At 26.9% G+C, this 21032-nt stretch overlaps 2 protein-coding genes across 3 annotated transcripts; both read left to right on the top strand.

Annotated features, from left to right (window-relative positions):
• Nucleotides 1-1165: 1165 nt before the first annotated feature.
• LOC112598332 (cell division cycle-associated 7-like protein) lies at nt 1166-9819 on the top strand. Its single transcript, XM_025344747.1, has 6 exons — nt 1166-1803; nt 3364-3551; nt 7722-7827; nt 7912-8051; nt 8819-8945; nt 9015-9819. The coding sequence occupies exons 1-6, from the start codon at nt 1708-1710 to the stop codon at nt 9579-9581; spliced, it is 1224 nt and encodes a 407-aa protein (XP_025200532.1). The 5' UTR covers nt 1166-1707; the 3' UTR covers nt 9582-9819.
• A 6293-nt stretch (nt 9820-16112) lies between these two features.
• On the top strand, nt 16113-20047 carry LOC112598340 (UPF0489 protein C5orf22 homolog). Of its 2 annotated transcripts, none has more exons than XM_025344764.1 (2): nt 16113-16848; nt 16940-18338. In XM_025344764.1, the coding sequence occupies exon 2, from the start codon at nt 16948-16950 to the stop codon at nt 18073-18075; it is 1128 nt and encodes a 375-aa protein (XP_025200549.1). In that variant the 5' UTR covers nt 16113-16848; nt 16940-16947; the 3' UTR covers nt 18076-18338. The 2 variants fall into 2 exon arrangements, with proteins under 2 accessions (XP_025200549.1, XP_025200548.1); XM_025344763.1 differs by adding an exon at nt 19959-20047 and having other exon boundaries at nt 16114-18119.
• The last annotated feature ends 985 nt before the right edge of the window (nt 20048-21032 follow it).

Genomic DNA, 21032 nt, shown 5'->3' with positions numbered 1-21032 from the left:
AATCCGTGACCCATACAAGTACTTATGAATTGGGATGACTACTTAACAATCTCTGAAACTCCCTGTAACAGGGGCTCCTATTTATATGAGACATACAATGATTAAGGAGAGGATAATTGACATCAATACGGATTTTGTTACTTTGCTAACTTGGTGTTAGCCTATGAGGTGGCAGCATTAGTAACCAGATTAGGTGGCGTGATGTTGTGTAGTTGAACTTAAGGACCTCGTTTTTGTGTGAAAATGTGGGTTTACTACAAAGCTTTGACGGTCAATTTTGGTGTTCATCGCTTACGTAATTACGTTACTGAGAACCACTATTAATGCTCAATTTATGTATTGGAATGGACAGAGGAGTAAAAATCGAATTAATCTGTATAATGATAAATAAAAAAAAATATACCCAAGATCTGTGTTATTATCTGTCCAAAAATACAACGGCGCATATGACGAAACTAGTGAGTACCGAGTACCTATTTCGGTACTCTTGGCATATGAGAAGAACTCTATTAAATTACTGCGGCAGTCAACAAGGCAGCTGTTCGGACCTTCGCTTATAGTAATCCCGATTTCCCAAAACGCATACGAAAAGAAAAAAATAATAATGTACATTAATTATTTAACTAGTTTATTTTTACTAATCTCTTATAAATTTATAATCTCGGGAAAAAAATGTTTTAATTTTGTTTTAATTTTTTTTGTCTTTGGTCACTGGGTAATAAAGTAATATGAAAATCTAAAAATAACAATGCTGGCTAACAACAACACCGACAACAATTCGACGATTCGTTGTCTTTCCTAATATAGTGTTTAAAATAAACAATAATCGTTCAACAATCGATAGCTAATAATATGTTATTGCGTTTTGAATTCCGGAAATTAAACGAGTTATTATTTCCAATGAGACAACTGAAATTATTAGTTTTGCACTGTTGCCGTTTATACGCCTCTAAGAAATCATCATAATATAATATTATACAAAATTTATTTGTATTAAATATTATACAATCATATTATTATATAGATGATTTATTATTATTCAGTCTTATGGATTTCTGTTTCTGCGGAGTTTTCTCAGGACTTCGGCGAGTGACGGCACTCTAGTAGTACTCGGAACTATTAGCTATTACTAGTAAGACTTTATCAAATAGAAGTAATAGAACGAGTTTATTCACGCGTATGAAAGCGGTATTAACATCGCGCGGCGGGCGTTACAAATTGTCGCGTTGTGTTCGATTTATTACAGATCGTATAGCCCGTCAAACATGGCTATACCCAGCTAGAACGCTACGTTGTACAAAATTACAAAATATCAAATAACGTGACATTAATAACGCGTTGTCGCGTTTTGACGGAGTTTTTTCCGGTTTATTATTTACTTTACTCTTAAGATAATTATAGACGTGCCGCCAGGCCTATACCAAATAACTACAACAAACTTGTTATAGGTCGCAGCACTTCATTATCCGTCGCCCGTCACCCGCCGCCCTACACTAATAGTGTAACAGGCAACAGCGTCATTGCTCGTTACTCGTTAGTCGTTTTTCGTTGTCGCAAATTTTCATTCATCGCCGTTGTTCCGTTTTCCCGCGTTTCGTCCTCGTGTGCTGTTTTGCTACATCTTTCAGATTTCCGACTTGCATTTTTTGCTATTTAGTATTTATCGTTACTAGCTTTGACATCAGTAGTTCAAGCCTCTGTCACAAGATGTCTTGGGTGATCAACGAGGGGGCATCCACTTCTGCCAGTCTGTCGGAATACGAACTTTTGCGGCAAGAAAACATGAATAAACTGCAGGACGAGGTGAGTATTTGGTTATTATTTTGTAGATAGATGTACTTATCTTTGTCGTAATAGTTCTACCGTAACATACTAACATTTTATACCTACAGTTGATTAAAGTACTAAACTACATTATAGTGTCTAAGTGTCTTATGTATTATTGTCGGTTCTATTGTTGGTATAATGTTAAACCACAATTAGGTAATTAATCTAAACTAAGAACTATACTCATATTTTGTTTAAAAAATTGTTAGGATTAACATAATGATTTTAATTTACATATATACTTATTTATTATGAATTTAAGACAACTAATGTATGGCTGATGACAAATTTTCATTTTATTTATTTTTCATTGGTTTGACATTATTTAGTTAGAATTGTAAAAATTTCATGATTTATCTCGTGACTTATTTTCTTGGGGTTTTCTAATGTATGAATTAGGTATGTTTAGTTTGAAAAATTTTTACTTAAATTAATTCAATTATGTAGTTTATTTAAAGTAATTTAAATATTTTTGATATGTTAGAATTAATGAAAAGTATTATGAAATGAGTTTCAACTTAATAGCACATGTTATACATTATTCTTCTGAAGAAGAATCATGCATATTTATTCTAATTAGTGAAAGTAAAATAATTTGTTAGTACTAAATAAATATAACAAGCAATCTAGGTAGTCTAAGTAATTTTTAATTTGTTTAGTTCTTTTACTTAGACTTATGTGTTTCTATTGCTTATTCTTATAGTTACTTTTTTCATTGTGCTTTTTATTTAATGAGGGATGTATCTAATGTAGGTACTATATAAATTACAGAAAAACTTTAATTGATAATTAAAAAAAAAAAAAAATACTTGTGATTGAAAAATTCAAACAATAGGAAAGGATAACTTTACTAAATTTAAATTTATTTTGTGCTTTTACTGCCTATATTCCATTCTCTAAGAACTATAAAAAAAGCTTTCTACTTGGTCAACAAAGAATAAAAATTATAAATTATTTATTATTTTAGTACTTGATTAATTGTTTTTGATTATCTATGGTCATATCCACGATCTGTTTCATACTTTCATAATAAAATAATACATAATACATTTTTGTACCTAGTTATTAATGATTTCATACCAAAAAAATAAATAAATTGAGTTTAAAGTCTTTATAGTTACATTGTCTATGGTTTTCTGCATGTTTTTTTTTCATCATCTAGGTATGTTTACTATTAATATAATATTTTAAATTATTTTTAACTTACATTTTTAAAATTAAATGTAGTACCAATTAAAATTTTAATCTTAATAAGATGACTTACACTCATTACCCACTGTATAGCAGAACAATTATCTACTTTCCATCTTTTTGTCCTTGTATGTGAACAATTTGTACCTTTATGGATGAACTAAATTCGTTGGCAACTTTTAATCATATATCTTATATTCTTATATTTTGGTAAAATTTTCAGTTATAGTATTTTATTTGAGAATCTGTTTCCTCAATTTTAATTATTTTTTTATTACCTAATAGTATTAATAATGTTTAAATTATTTCATATGAACCAAGCTCTATTTAAATATTTTAATATAGGTTGGCGATTTATTTAATAATACTCAGCAATGTGCGCAGAAGCTTAACCAAAAAATGCGATTCCGAAGTGGCAGAAAACCAGCCCATCGACCAGGCCGGCGAGTTAAAATATTTTCTAAATTAGAAAAATCATCTAATATGAAGGAGATTCAAGGTGAAGATATTCGTCGTTCGTCACGTGATAAAAGGTACCTATTAAAAAAAAATAATAAATTTATAAAAACTTTAGTCACATAAAATACAAGGCATCCTATATAGAATGATTTATTTAATGTAAAGTACTCATTATTTCAGGAATTACAAAAAAAAAATATATTTTTTTTTTTTATTACTATAATTTTTTATGTTTCTGTGTTTTTAATTGGCAACATAATATACAGTGTGTAAACGCTAAATGAGAACACTCAATAAATTTGCGTAGAGTCCTGTGATTTGAATTCTGTGTTTTGATTGGTTTTTATGACATAAAAATACACATATTTATGGCTTTTGAATATTTTTAACTTAATAAGACATGCACATACATGATACAACTTTTTTTTTTTTAATGGTAACCACTTATTTTAATCATTAATTAATTTTTGCTTAATTTTTTTATGAATTTTGGTAGTTAAACTAACTTCCTAAGTTCAAAATTGACCAAGTTATAGCAATTTAACCAAAATACTGCAAAATTCACTCGATTTACAGTTTTTTGACTTATAACTCTGAAAATAATTATTCTAGAATTATTTAAGTTTGACATTTTTATCCCTAATTATTAAGTTAATAGTCGCACATAATTATAATTTTAATTTCTGTATAATTTTCACTGTAATCTGTGTATAAGTTATAAACTTATAACTTTTTTTTTATTTTATTTTTATTTCTATTAGGTAATATGCAATCTGTAAAATTGAGCACAATAAGCATATGTGAGCAGTGTACATAAAAAAAATAAAATAAAAATAAAACAGACGAGAAAGACGTGATTAAAGGAGCCACCCATTAGTGACACTTTAGCTGTTATAGAAAAACATAGTTATATTTTTTTTATTTTATTTTTTATTTTGCTAATTTAATTTAAATTAAGAAGATCACGACACCATGTTATTTTCAACCTGAGTTGGAGATTCCCTGGAAGGGTTGGGATGTAGAGACCTTTTATGAGTGGATTGTAGTGATTTGAAAGTTTGTGGGTAAATCTATTGAAGAAGGTTTTGACTTCTTCGTTAATTGTTTTTATATGAAGGTCGTTATGAAGCATATGATTTGAAACAAAATAGGGGGCATTAGTAATTTTACGGAGTGTTATATTTTGGAATGTTTGTATTTTGTTGGTGTTTGATTTATTGGCTGCTCCCTAAAGTTGCAGTCCACAAGTCCATATAGGTTTTAGAAGAGATTTATATATTATTATTTTTGTTTTTAAATTTGTGAATTGGTTTGAGTAATCTAATATGTATTTAGGAGAGATAAAAATTATTTTTAGTATTTTTCAAAATATTCAAGAAAAAAAAAATAGGGATTTTTATGTAAGTTCAATTTTTGATCAAATTAATTTTGTTTTGATGTAATTCAAAAGATACTTGAAATGTTGACAGAATGCTTATATTATCGTTTTCAATGTTTGTTAAAATTTTTAAAATTTTCAACTCTGAGCTATTTATAATCATAATAAATTTTCAATATTTTTCTATAAATATTCATAAAAAACTATTCATTAAATCAAAATTCTTGAAAAATATACAAGATTCCACATTAATTGTTTTTATATCTTTATAAAAATACATAGCTAGGTATGGTGTAGTCTTATGTGTAAAGAGCGGATTTTTAGGTTCTTAAAAGCTTAAAATATAATGCTAATATGGTCTAAATAAATCCTAAAATATTCTCTAAATATTCCTTAAACTTGTAAATATGCAGATAATATGATTTGTTTTTTTTTCCAAAATAATTCAATAAAAACAATAAATAACTTATGTACCATTCCTTTTTGGTGGTAACATATAAAATATTTAATTATAAAAAATACAAAACAGTTCATAGGTATATAAATATTTTAAACTTTTGTTAATTTTCGGCATTTTAAAAAAGAAAAATGAATATTACAAATTTAACTAATTCGTCAGACATTAAAGTTAAAATAATAAACAATATAAAAGTAAAAATAAAATAGATTTATTATTAGAAATCATTCTTATCATGTTATTGTAGGACCGTAGTAAGTACAATCATGGATTAAGAGTAACAGAATGGCCAATATTACCAATTTGATTACAAACAAGTAGGTAATTGAATGATTTTTAATTTTTATCATTTTTATATAAAATAATTTTTTTTCCTAGAAAAAATTGTTGCTGGAAAATATCAGAAATCGATTAATTAATTCATGATTTTTTATGAAAAATAATAGAATATACTCTAAAATATGAAAAATAGGCTAAATATTCTCTTAAGTCCAAAATATGCTTTAATATGCTAAATAAATTTTTTCCTACGAACTCTGATGGATAAATCGTCCACGTTTTTCACTCTCATAAAGCTGCATAAAACCAATAAAAATATGTTAAAACCTAAAAATCCGCTCTAGTTATGTGTGTCTACAATAATTGTCAATAGTGCTATGGTCCACAGTGACGGCGGGATATAGGATTATTTGAAGCAATTGCTTCATGTTTGAAAGTCCTTTGGCCACTGCTACTTATTAAGGGTGGTGGTAAAAATATTTAAAGTATACAATATGCTTTAAAGCCTCCACAATTTTGCGTTTCCACTGATGGTCCATCTCCAGCCAGTATTTTTAGCTCTTGGATAAGTAATGAAACCATGTACTGTATACAAAAAACATATTCCAAAAACCTACAGTAACAAACATAAATATCCCACAGTTAATAGCCAAATTTTTGAAATATAATAAATAAAAAGCAGGCATATTATTTTATTTATACACATTTAGTTTTTGTAAGAATCACAAAAATTTACAAAATGTGTACATTTTGTCGTCAAAAATGTATGAAATCTTTATTTTTTACATTCTAAGATTTAAAAACTATTAAATAATTCATATTGGAAATAAAAAAAATATAGAAACATAATTATGTTTTGTGTATATTGTTAAAATGTTGATGAAATCATGTACTTTAATGATGTTAATCATTTTGTTATAATTTAAAAACATTATTCGCGTAAACTTAAAATAACACCATATCCCCGCACAAATTGTCTCCGTTTTACATACATACAACAATAAATTTGTATTCAGCAGAATCCATTATATTATGTTAGGTTAAATAGGTATTAGAATGAATTTCTTTTTATTAAAATCAAAGGTTAGAACATTATGAATGATAATGTATTGGGTTATTTTAATTTTTATCAAAATATGAGTAGTAAAAATCTTGTATTGAAAATGATCATGTAAATTTTACTATATTCAAAGAAATATTTAAAATTCTTTGATTTTTATAAATAATATTTATACTTTAAACCTATTCACACATTTACACTGTTTTGTGGTATTTACAGTACCTAAAGTATTATTAATCCAAAATTTAATAAGAATAATAAAATATGATATAAATATAAATTATTAATTATCATAATAATTAAATACTATTAGTATAATAAATGCTGTTTTTAGAGAAGTTTAATCAACCAACTGTGATATTTTATGTTAAATAGATAACTTTAATAGCTATATTAAAAAACTAAATATAGTTAGTGATATAGGCTAACAGGCTGTCTCTGCTTAGAATCATTTTGTACACATTAATATATCATTGAATTTAAATTAAACACATCCATCATTACAGTTACCGACTTGACACCTTATTTAATATATACCGCAAAGCTATACCCCCACTTACTTACTTTTTTGATATTTTAGTATTTATTGTTTTTTAGTTTACTTAATAAAGGTTACAATAAAAAATTATGTATATATGTTAAAAAGTACTTTTTGGTATTAATAGATAATTTTTTACTAGTGGGAAAAAATCATTTAGTTTCCTTTTCATTTAAAAATGATTTATATATTTGGTAGTTGACTAATCAATAAATTATTTATTCAAAAATATGTTAGTTCAATATTTTATCTTTTTTTATTTATAAGCTAGAAGTTTTTAAATCAATTATTCTAATATTTAAAAAAATTAAGACTTGTATACAATATTTAGAATTCGTAACTTATAGGTATAGTTGTTATTTGTTTAGATTTTTACATGCAATTATTTGCATTAACATTAAGTTAATGTTAGTAATAAAATGTTATTCTATTTCTATTATTATTTTATTTAATTAATCGATTAAAGGTAAAATGAACAAAATTCATTTCTAACATATGTTATTTATTATATATAATTTTTTTTTCTGTTCAGAAAACAAATTTATTATGATTCTAAAAATGACAATAATTATGGAAAAAACAAAAAACATCGAAAAAAATACAACTATCAGATAAAGTTTTCTTTGAGTAAATCTAAAGTAATTCAAGATTATTACAGTTAAATAAAACTAATAAATGTTGGCATAAAGTATATTTTTAATTGTGTTATATTTGATGATCAGGGTTCAAGACAAAAATCTAGCAGAAAAGTATCTCGATTGGATGTATCTCAAGTAACAAAAGAAATGTTAGACAACATAATTTACCGCTCGGCTGGAAAAAAATATGATTCTAAAGAAGGGACCACTTGTCACCAATGCAGGTAATATTTATATTATAAATAATAAGTTGTAACTTATAATTTATTGAAAAATGAAAATGATTTCATATTATGAAACTATTTTATTAAATAATTGTATTGAAATAAGATTTATTAAGAAGAATAACAAATGTTATGTTGAATAAATTATATTAAAAACAAATAGGAAATAATTTTATGTTTATTTACAATAAACTATAAGATTTTTGATTTTCTGTGGTTTATTATTAGCGATAATAATTTCTATTTGTTTGGCTAAAGTTTGAATTGTTTCTTTTAAATTTTCTGTGATATGTTAAGTTTTTATAAACAATAAATTTGTTATAATAAATATTCAATATTAACAGAATGTTTTGATCTATTTTACCACTTTAATACTTGTTTGACTATTAAATCAACTTATCGGTTTCTTGCCAATATTTTAAATCTTACTTAACTCTTTGAATATTAAATGACAATATGATGAATTTTTAATTTTAACATTGATTTACTAAATAAAGGTTTTTTTAGATTTAATTTTAAAATAAACATTTAATTATGATTTAAACTAAGATTAAAACAAAAATATTAGCTACTAATAAACTGTAGTTTTCAAACATAATTCAAAAATATAAATTTAAAAAAAAAAAAGTGATTAATGCCGTTAAACATAATATATTTTTATTTAAACTAAAGTATATGTTACTTATTGATGACAAAGAACATTGTGTGATTTGATTGAGTAAATTCTGATTTTTAGTATTTACATTAAAAAAAAAAAAAAATTTTAGGCAGAAAACTATGGATCAAAAATCATACTGTCGACATGAGAACTGTAAAGGAATGAGGGGTATGTTTTGTGGTTTTTGTTTGGGCAGACGGTATGGTGAAGATGTAGCTGAAGCTTTATTAAATCCGGTAATTTATATTTATAAATATATTATTAAAGTATAAATTTATTGATTTATTTTTATTTTTTATATAAAGTTATGGGCTTGTCCACCATGTCGTGGACGTTGTAACTGTAGTATCTGCAGACGTGATCAGGGCAAAGATCCAACCGGACAGTTGGCACAAGTAGCTAAAGCTAAAGGATATAAGTCTGTTTGTGATCTGTTAAGGATAATAGAAGAAGACGTAGATAGCACTAATAAAAACCCTATAGATAGCACTAATAAAAACTTTGTAGATAGCACTAATAAAAACCCTGTAGATAGCACTAATAAAAACCTTGAAGATAGCACTAATAAAAACCCTATTGATGTATGTGAACCAAAAAATAATAATCCTGTTGAAAACAACAATAAAATACTAGATGAAGATTTAGTTACTTTTGCCCGTAATCAGTTAAAAATAAATAGATTGAATGTCATGGCTGTTAAAATCAAGTTTGAGCAGTTTATGTCAAAAGAGAAAGATAATTGTCTTATAAAGGATGAAGAACAATGTAACTCTAAAAATTATACAGTAACGCCTTGTGAAACTTCAGAAATGATTATTGACAAACTTTATAAGCAATTTATGTTATCTGCATTATTGGAAGAAGAGAACTAAAAAAAATGCAAAAAAATTGTCCAAACATGAGTATCTAGTAGTATTACTATGTTTAATATTCTTTCAAGTATATATATATAATTTTTTTCTAACTTGAAACTTTGTTTATTTTTTACCGTGAGTTACATTATAAAGATATAGGAAGTATTTAAAGCTATAAATTTAAGTTTAACTGTTGAGAAAATGTTGATTTGATTGTAAAATTATTTTTTTGGAATTACTATTTACAAGATATTACCAAGTACTTGTAATTAATATTATTTAATTGTTTCTATATAAATGTATCTTTTGCTTATTTATCTTTTTAGGTTTAACCTGGTTATATAACTTAAAAGAGGTATTTCACAAATGTATAACATTTTATTTTTCAGGAGTTAGCAAACAAGTTATGTTATTTTTTTTTACATATAATATAGTTCTTGTATTTATTTTTTTCTGTTATATTTGAATTTTAACAATTATTATTTGCATTAATTATATTCATAATTATGATTGGTAATGCTGTACTGTTTTATAATTAATTGAGTATCAAGGCAAACATTTTCAATATAAATGTAGGTTAAATAAAAATTAGTATAGAACTATATTTATTATGATATTTATAGCTGTAAAAGATATTAAACTAAACCACTTAATATGAAAATTTTAACATGGGTTATATGTTGCAACTTGTAATACATATAATATTAAAATTAAATGCAAAAATAATTAATTAGAATTGTTGACTGTTGTACTTAAATCAACTAATTTTGAAGGATGGATACTGTATAGTATATTCCAATATGCCCATTTAAAAAAAAAAGTTAGTAAAATCAATATCTTGTCATTATTAGTTTTATTATTAATTAGTAGTATCTATAAATTCTTAAGTTAACATACCAATATCCCAAAAAAGACGGTTAATGTAAAAGTAAAATAAGTGTTAAACTTCAATTATTTTTCAAATATTTTTTTAATGTTTTAATTTAATGGTACAAAGCAAACATTACAGTTTAATTTAACTGCCTTAAAAATTGGGTGGGTAGATAAAATAAATTAAGTATTACAGAGTGCCAAGTATTTTTGCTATGATTTTATTAAATACAAGAATATCAGAAAATTGTATAAATTTTTAAATGTTTATAGCTATGCTTAAAAAATTGAATGAATAGATGGGTCACCCATTATTTTTTTAGTCATATGATAAAGTTTACCAATAATGTTATACTTTTATAATTTGAGAAGATTAGCAATTTTAAATACATATTTAAAATATTAATCAAATTTCGCAATAAGTTAATTAATGACAATATTATAGTTTCGAATTTTAAATTATTAGTTTCTATTAAGTATTCTATACTTATTAAGTTTCTATTATTTCTACCCGAAATATCAATTTGTAGTTTGTACTACAATTTGATATTTCTGTTTATAATTAGGTATTGATCAAGACAAAGTTATACGTTATATACTTGTTCGTTTATTTATTTTAAAATTGTGGAATAATTAATTCCTTTCCGAAATTCATCCATATGTTTTAAAAAAATATAATCTTTAATAAAACAAATACTGTCTCGATGTATTCATTTATGAATGTTAATAAAAAAATATAAGCAAATCTTTACTAAATAATTCAATAGTTTGATTATTCAATTATTAATATTTATTAACTTTGAGCTTTTAATCTCCTAAACTCAAGGTCACTAAAACTCGCAAATTTTAAATAAACATTTAAAACCATAATCATATTTATACTTGAATCGTTTTTAATTTGATCTGACGGTCGATTAATTTTTAACTAGTAAATTAAATAATTATATTTATATTAATTAAGTTGTGTATACTAGATTCTCCCGAAAAATAATAAACAAATTCAAAATCTAACGCTTTCCTGATGTATTACAGCTTTAGTGTAGGTACTTCGGTTTCCAAGTAATTCGACCGAGTTGAACAATCCACCTATTCAGATTTACCTAATAATAGGTGTTTGAAATACTTTTTAACGTACCTAATTCACCATCTAAAGAAAATTGGTTGCTCTCAGTTTATTTTTTTAATTTTAATTTTGAATATAGTGTGTGTAGATAGGAATTATACCTACATTATCATCTCAATGGTCATCAACCTTTTGGACTTCATGGATCACTAAATCCTTAACTATATTCTACGGACCACTTACACTCTCGTAAGTCTTAAATACCATATTAAAAAAAAAAATTAACGCATATTTTATAAAATATCAATAATTACAATATATTGATTATTCACACTTAAATAAACCAATACACTATTTGTTCGGCTATATAATATTATCTTATGAAATAAAAATCAGTCAATACAGTAGGTACTTACAGGGAGACGTATTTAAAAATTTCCAAAATGATGTATAAATAACATATTTAATACTAAAATATAATTTTTAAATGCTTGACTGATAACCATCATTCGTCAGCTATAGGTCACAAGTCATAAAGTAAGTTTTAGATTATTAAATTTTAAGAGGCTGGTAAGTTGGGTCGGCAATCGTTTTTGTACATTTTGGAAGTGTTGAATTAAGTCCCATAAAATAATAAGTACCTAGTAGATATGTTGATATGTTGTATCCGTTCCTCCTACCTTTGATTATTATAATATATTACTATTATAACAAAAACTAATTTTTTAATTAATAATTAATACAGTTTTTACCATAATTATAAAATACAACTATTGTCTATTAATTATTGACTTCTAAATTCTAATCAAGATTATTAGATATTAGGTATATAATTTGTTTTTTCTTAGGATTTGATTTATCTATAACTTTTTTTTTGAGACTCAACTTACCTACTATCTTTTTTTTCCGTGATCCATTTTATCGAAAAAGATTATTTAGATTTTGAAAAAAAGAGAGAGGGAAAATTATCAAATGTCTAATTTATTTTGAAGAGAATTATTTTTATTTCGTGTACACCGTATATTATTCTACCTAATATCTATGTATTATCTTTGTTGCTATTCATTTTCGTAACCGTTACCAATGCTCTGCATGCATTTAACGCAGAGCTTCTAAAAATAAAAAGCTTACTGATAACGAAAATGTTTTGTTAATAATCTGGTCTTCCAATTTATTGTATTGTTTATCTTTAAAACTTTAAAAATTAACAGTGCGATCCAGTTACTACTTGCCACTGTAGCCATTGCACAGTCGCACAGTTGCATTATACACTTAAGTTTTAAATATTTTCAAACTTTGGATTTTCGGTATGTAGTTTTTAATGTACAAATATACAGTAAATTAATTAAAAATTAAATCCAGGTCAATCGATAATATAGTTTATTGTAATTTAAATAAATAGGTATTTTAAATTTTGAAGTGGTTAAATTAAAGTTAAATTGACGAATAAATGCAGTTATTGGAAATATTTTATGGATGGTAAAAAAATTTAATTTAAGATATTATTAGAACGCTGTATAAAGTTTAATTGTTTTCAAAATACTATTATATAGCTATAGAAGTCTAAGAGTTCGATAGGTACTTTTTAAATAATTATTTTGAAAGCTGTGGTCTACGTTTAATGCTTATTTATCAAACTTTTAGGCCATTGGCTCTATAAATAATTTCTACACCTACCTAGTATACCTATTAACTATAATAAAATTTAATTTATTAATTATTGATGGCACGTAAACTATGTAACAAAAATAACACGTGTAATAACTATAATTTAACTAAAGTATCCATAGTGACAGAGTGTTTTCCTTTCTAATATGATATTTGTGGTGATCAATAATATCTATATTTATAATACACTTAAATATATTATACTGTTTATTTACTAAACTTTTATTTTTAGAATAAAGACGTTATTGCTTTCAGGTATTATATTCAAATAATGATTGAATAGACTTAAAATTTTAAAAGTTCCTTTTGTGTTAGTGCCTACAATTATAAACATATTATTGATTTTAGCACCCTCATATTTGTGTTACCGCACTCTCTGTAGCCAGTGTGCTTGTTGATTGGTAGTATTTTACGATCAATACTTACATGAGTATAAACCAGTCATTTCCAAACTTTTTCATTGCGATATATTATTATTAGTTATTATAAGTCACGGCACACTTGGATAAATATTATCTACTTTCCAAGCATAAATGGTTTATACAAATGTATATTATGAAGTTCAACTTTTCGTGACACACCTTTCAAATTTCACTGCACACTCTTTGGGAAACACTGACATTAATATTTCATATGTTACAACTGTTTTTGTTTTTAAATTATAACAAAAAAAAAAAAAAACAGATTTTGTCAAAAACCTTTTTTGCGTATTTTATTTAAATACTTTTGAATTTCTTAACTCTAAAATGTCATCTAGCTCCTCCAAATGTATTGCTACCACAATGTTGAATATTGATGTAATTTTTTTCTACTATAAAAATTGGAAATTTAAAAAGATAATTATCTTCAATAAACATGTTTGTATAAGAGCCCATGGCCATGAGTTCACATTTTTAAATACAAATTTAATGAATAGATAATATAATTAACAATTATTAATTACATAACATTTTTTTTATATATACAGTAGACGCCGCTTATAAGACTCACTTTGGGACCAGCACAAAGTGAGTCTTATAACCGAATGAATCTTATAGGCGAAGTGGAAAAAAAAAAATTAATTACGTATTTATAAATTTTATTTTACTACATATTTTGCTTTGATTTTAATACATTAACACATATTACATAATATTACATACTTTATTATTGAATAAATTTAATAATCCCGATAAAAATCTAAAATTATAATCGTTATAATTATCGTTGCGATAAATGTGAACTTTTATCTGCGATAAAAATTATTATACTTTATAAGGTACTAACAGAAACTAGAAATAATCAACACGAATATTATTTCATTTTTCAAAACCAATTTATTTCTAAATTATAACCAAAAAAGTTTATTTTCTACTATTTATTTTACGAAATTTGAGTCTTATAACCGAAGTGTTGAGTCTTAAAACCGATTTTTTTTTTTTTAATGTATTTGGATACGTCCGGACCGTTCCAGACGATTTTGAGTCCAATAAGCGATTGAACCTTATATCCGTGAGTCTTATAAGCGGCTGCGGCGTCTACTGTATAACTAAACAAATTAATGTAATTATATAAATGTATATTTGTTATTCATATAATATATACCTATTGTAACAACTAACATTATACATATATACATAGAATCATGCAGTAAAAGAATACAATATATTATATAAATCTATACAACTATAATTATAATTATTATTACCAGTGGTGTAAGTATAAAAATTCAGCTCCAACGCGATAAAGTTAAAGGGCCCCTTTCTTTTATTCGGTTTAAATATTAAACATTAAAATTAGGTGTATGCAGTATCACCTTAATAGTGTATTTTATTAGTCTTTTTATAGTTTTGTATACATTCATTAATAATTTATTAAAAAATAACAGTTGTATATGTATTTATAGTTAATATTTAACTCTACTAACTTTTAAATTCGTTATCACTTATCAATAAGTTGTGAAACGTTCATGAATTTTGTTTCTCCAGCTTCTATATTATTTAATAACGTGGTATCTGAGAGTCACTCTTGCCTCATGGAATTCCTTAAATAGTTCTTTATAATTTTCAATTTAGAAAATGTAAACTCAGCTGTAGCTATTTCATTTCTTAATATTTTTATTCAAAGTAATAGCAGTTGGATTAGTAATACTTCGGAAAAATCATTTGGATATTATCGTTGTAATAATATTGTTTTGGCTATAAGTTTTGTATCTGTCAGTTTAATTTTTTGTACAAAGTTGGTACTTTAAAAATAAGATTATTTTTACTTTTTAGTTATTTAAAGAACTGAAACTGATGTTTTGTAAAATATTATTTTACTAGTAGTATATATTTTATGTTGTATAAATCTTTTTTGTGGTATTTTGAGTCTTTTTTAAAATAGTTTTTTGTATTTTTTGCAAGAGATCTTAATTTAGTACGTACACCTCCCAATATAGAAATACCGTAATTAACTATAGATTTTATTAGGGCTTAGGTTAGGTTTTTTTCGGCGAAACACTTTATTTGAGGAGATAACAACAAAACGGACGATTAAACGACAAAAACGGCTTTTTTTTTTGTAAGACAAAACGTAAAAATACCAAGACTTGAGAATGGAACCTACGACTTATTATTAGTATTTGGTAATAACAATTTCAATAATTGTAAACCGTGAATATTCGTCTTTTTCATACCAAATATTACCATGCAATATAATGATATTATCATTACGCGATTAGGATTTTTACGGTTATAATACATTTGAGCAACAAGTAGGTATTACTGGTATTAGACATTTGCGTCAAATAGTTTGTTCGGCGGGCGGCGTGTAAATCAAATATTATTTTTCCGATTCGGTTTTTTATTTTTTCGTTTGTACCACTGCTGCGCAGCGTCGTGATGTTTTGTCGTTGGCATTTACACCGAACGTCGAATACCGCGACAGTCCCACCGCCGCCGCCGCCGCTACCACAATCGCCACCACAACAGCAGCTACCACCACTACCTCCGGCACCACCATTCGACACTACAACGACTATCGTCTACTGCGACTACTGCAGTTGTAGTTGTCGTTTCCGCACTATCACGATTCACGGCGTTGTTAACTGTAGTGACACGATATCCCGATATTGACGATATTACCGAGCACGAACTACAAAAACACGCCGTAATCCACAGTCGCTGCCGATATCACGACCGGTTACCGTCGTTCGTCACCCTACCGCGCGCTCAATCCGTTAAACCACCGCCTGTTATCTCTCCATTGTTTGTCCCACGAAAAACGTTTTTTGGTACGTGACGCGCGGAAAGTAGTGGGGATGCGCAACGCCGACCGGTGTACGGTTTTCGCTGACATACCTATCCGTTTCGTAGTCCGTGCACCCCCTCCCTCATTCGCTCGTCGCGCAGGACGTACCACCACCCGTCCCGGACACGCGATCGCGGCAGTCACACCGTCGGTTTTGGGTTAAGATTTAGACTTTCCATCCTTTTTTCCCGTCAAGTCCGGCGTCGTCCGTGCGCCCGCCGCTCTTGGCCATCCGTCTCCAGGCCGCCGCCGCCGCCGCCGACCACCGAACGGGCCTGAACGTTGTGTCGTCGCACGTCGCACCGCCGCGGTGTGTGGTGATCCGCTGGAAATCCAGTCGTGCCCCGACGACAGTTGCGTACTTACCGTCGTCCTACACTGTGTCACTCCGTCCGCACGAGCACGTTCGCTATAGTAAGTAGAATCGCGTCCGTACAGCGCTACAGTTTACGCTCGTAGAGACCGGGTTAACCGTTTTTTGAACGTTCGTTTTATAAATTGTTAGAGACAGACATGGTTTACAAAATAAAGAAACACTCGACGATGCCCGTTCACGTGGTCGACGACCACAACGACGCGTTGCGGTATATCTACCGGGAGATAGGTTCCAAACACTTGCCCCTGTACGGCAATGTTTTGTTGCATTTCGATTCGCATCCGGACTTGTCCATTCCAAAAGACATGCCAGCCGATTACGTGTACGAAAAAGAACAGTTGTTCGATTCGCTGAGCATCGAGAACTGGATACTGCCGGCTGCGTACGCCGGCCATTTCGATAAAATTATCTGGGTAAAGCCTCCCTGGGCACGGCAGTTCAATGAAGGCGAAATCGTGTTCAGTATCGGCAAGCACAAGATGTCTGGCGCCATACGTTTGACCAATTCTAGTGATTTCTATCTCAGCGAAGGCCTCTACTGTTTAGAAAATGATCTCATTAACATAAAAACCATCAAGTTGTTCGTGTTCACCATGTGTAGTTCGGTTTTTGACGATGGCGAGGAAAAATTCGAGCTGTTGCGTAATAAGTTTATCGAGTATACTAGAGAAAACCCTCATTACATTTTAGATTTCGACTGTGACTTTTTCTCTACCAACAATCCGTTTCTATCCATGTACGACAAAGCAAATCTCTATACTAATCTACATAAGATTTACACGTTTAATTCGCCATCCAATAAAGAAGACGTTAACAGCTTACTTCAATGTTCTCGTTCTAGAGAAATATTGTTGCAAGAATTAGAATCTGTGTTCATGCATCTCGATGATGGAAAATCATTAGATGAGTATCCGACTGAAAATTTAACTGCCGTAAATTCTGAAGATTTAACGTTCATTGTAAATGAGTTATTGAAACATTACGATACTATTGACTGGTTGATAGTGCATAATGCTGGTTGCACGATTGACAATATTGAATTACCTAACCATCATACAGACATAGCTGATATTGCAAAATCTATGGATATTGTATTCAACTTTTTACCTATAATACATGAACCAGCTGCCATTACGATTGCTTTGTCCACAGGTGACGATTACTGTCCATTAGAAAGTGCACGTTTTATTAACGAATCATTACTAGCAAAGCTAGAGTGTTTGTATAATAAACTGAATGTTCAAAAATGTACTGACGGTTCCTAAATTACTGAAATACAATCTAAAGTATAAGTTAATTTTAACTGCTAGTAAGTTTTTTCATTCTGTGTGCAACATAATGTTTTTTTACAACTAGTGTAATCTTAAATTTTTAATTTTTTTGTTTAGAACCTACTACCTGCATTAGTATGTATACACTTTAAATGTCAACAAAATAATGTTTAGTATTAAGTATTATATTACCTATAGATTTTATTTAATGAGAAATTCTCGCTAAATGTTTCTATTGTTTGTTTTAATGATATTATGTCTCATGTCTGTTTTTTAATACCTAATGTATCGGTCAAAAATAATAATAATTTTTTTATTAATGACAGCACTGCTTAGTTTTTAAAGTATTTTATTAAATTTATTTTAAGTAGGTACTTATATGAATACAATTTTTACATGTTTATCAACTGTCGATTTTAAAATAGAACAACCAATCTAATTAAATCTGGGATATATTTTTTTAAACTTTCAAAAATGTAAAACTAAAATATAACTTCAATAATTTTAGGATGTATATTTTCAAACAATTTAATATTAACCATTTCACTGAAGGCTGTAAATTATATTTTTTACTTTTTTACTAATTTGTTTTCAAATATTATATAGATGGTATTAAATTGTTAGTCATTATTATTGATGATCTAATTTGTTGATTGAATGTTCTAAGTATATTTAAGTAATTGTTTTACTATACATCACGTTTTCACTGTTCAGTTTATTTTCCATGTAACTGTGATTGCTTGATTAAATACCCCTGTAATGAATAATAGATATTTTTCTATGTTAAATACTATGAAAAGTATTCATATAAAACAAATTATAGTCTTGGTGGCTCAGAATTGAATTGTTCGTTTATAGACTATCTTTTAAACAATATTGGTTTTTATAAATATATTTTTTTATGTCTGCACTTAAATGTTAAGTTTAATATTATTATTTTATTACTCAAAACTAATTGAAACTTCAAAATATTTTTATTTTTTGTTAAAATTAAAAGTGTGAAAAAATATTACCGTAGATTTAAATGAATTTGTATTTTAACTCAAATTGGTAATATTATAGGATACTATTATAAGTATTTTTAAGATCTTGATCTTGATAATTTATCCATGTTTTAAAAAAGAAAAATAACAATTTTTATGTAAACATTTGTATCAGATTCACTGTTTTTGAACTAAAAAATATTTAAATGTTGTAAAACTATAAATTCAATTTTATTCTATTAATACTATATATTTTTATAAATTTAAATATATGAGATTTTACAAACAAATTATGGTGTATTGAGTTTTAAACTATAATATTTTAAAACCATATTCGATTATTAAACTAACGTATTAAATTATTTATCAAATATCATATTCCTTTACTGATTTATATAACATGTTATAATTGGTATAGATATTGAATTTTTTTCAAAAATTCAAAATTATTATACATTTATAATAGTCAGATCAGCAGTAAAAAGTAACTTCCAGTTTTTAATTTGTATTATTCTTATTAAGTTTTAATTATATTATAAATCCAAACACTTAAATTATTATTCTAATTGGTTCTTAAACATTGGTTTCTTAAGTTATTGAAAGTTGTAGCAATGATAATTATTTATTCAAAAATCATGACTGTAGGTACACATTTACACAGGGAAACTTTAATAATGGTATATTTTATAATACTTAAATACTGTTAAGTAACATTGACCAGCTATTATTTTTTTAACAATTTAGGATTAAATACTTGTTTTTTAAGAATTTAACTAAAATAATTAGCTATTACAAATAAGACGTATTATATACAAATTATTACAACTCCTGTGATTGGTTTATCTATAAAATATTAAAATATGAGCAAAAGGTTAATGTTATTTTAATTTTCAGATCCTTTGAATCATTATAGATGGACAATACTGCTATGCGGCTTCATTTATCATTCGACGAAGATGAAGACTACTTCCGTGAAGAAGAATGTGCTTATATTTTAGAATTAAGAATTGTAAAGAAGTCTTTGTTGAGTAATTTTACATTTGAATCTAGAAAGATGTTAACTTTAATAATTGATGAGCTGCTGTGTGAAACTATATTTAATATTCATAAGGAATTAAAATTAAGAGTTCTCGATCCGAGACGATTTAGTTATAATTATAGTAGACGCTGTCACACTCCAACCATAGTACATATGGCTGAATATTTTAATATCACAAGATCAACTCAGGAAGTTGAATGTCCCAAATGTTTTGTACCTGTAAAGTGTCTCTTATTATCAAAACATTTAGCATTGTGTATGAATCCACACCAAAGCACTTATTCTTATAGTAGTAGGAATAGTTCTCGAATAGCTCGACAGCGTATACAAGAAGGCTTTAAGACTGTTTATGATGAATCTAAAAATGATAGCGATGACGAACGAGTTAAACCAAAGAGACGAAGTAATAAAGGAAAAAAGTCCACAATTAATAAAAGCATAAGGTAAAATTTCCTTGGTCTAGTTATTCTTTTATGATACTTAAACTTTTTAGTTTAAAAGGGTTAAACAATTTCAAAATTCAACAAGTGATGGGTATATTTTTTTAGAATTTTTTAAATTGTTAATTTTATGTGGGTATGATAATCATAAATATGTTATGAATAACATCTTGTATGTTATTCCTGTGAGTTATGACAGCTATTACGTTGTAATAGTGATATATTCTGATAGTATAGGTTCTAAATTTCAAGCATGCATTTAGCTATTAAATAAATAATGCAATATGTTTTAGCATTAATCAATATTAAAATATCAAATCAAAAGTATAGTGATTAAAATACAAGTCATTTGTAATTTTATAACTAGATACATATTTTTTTTACTATTTTTTATTGATAACATACTAAAATATTTTTTGAATTTCTTGTAATTGAAAACAGGTATTAGATAAAAATCTATTTTTATTTTTTAACTATAAGATTAATTTT

This window comes from Melanaphis sacchari, unplaced genomic scaffold, assembly GCF_002803265.2.
Source record: "Melanaphis sacchari strain LSU unplaced genomic scaffold, SCAv2.0 Contig47_pilon_pilon, whole genome shotgun sequence".
In the NCBI taxonomy this organism is placed as follows: domain Eukaryota; kingdom Metazoa; phylum Arthropoda; class Insecta; order Hemiptera; family Aphididae; genus Melanaphis; species Melanaphis sacchari.
This window is presented reverse-complemented; position numbering and strand designations above follow the sequence as displayed.

Bases quoted from the DNA above. Each gene is read 5' to 3' on its own strand.
- LOC112598332 (XM_025344747.1), top strand. From the start codon at position 1,708: ATGTCTTGGGTGATCAACGAGGGGGCATCCACTTCTGCCAGTCTGTCG. The intron at 3,552-7,721 runs GTACCTATTAAA...TTTTCTGTTCAG, and splicing joins CGTTCGTCACGTGATAAAAG to AAAACAAATTTATTATGATT. The intron at 7,828-7,911 runs GTAATTCAAGAT...TTTGATGATCAG, and splicing joins TTTCTTTGAGTAAATCTAAA to GGTTCAAGACAAAAATCTAG.
- LOC112598340 (XM_025344763.1), top strand. From the start codon at position 16,948: ATGGTTTACAAAATAAAGAAACACTCGACGATGCCCGTTCACGTGGTC.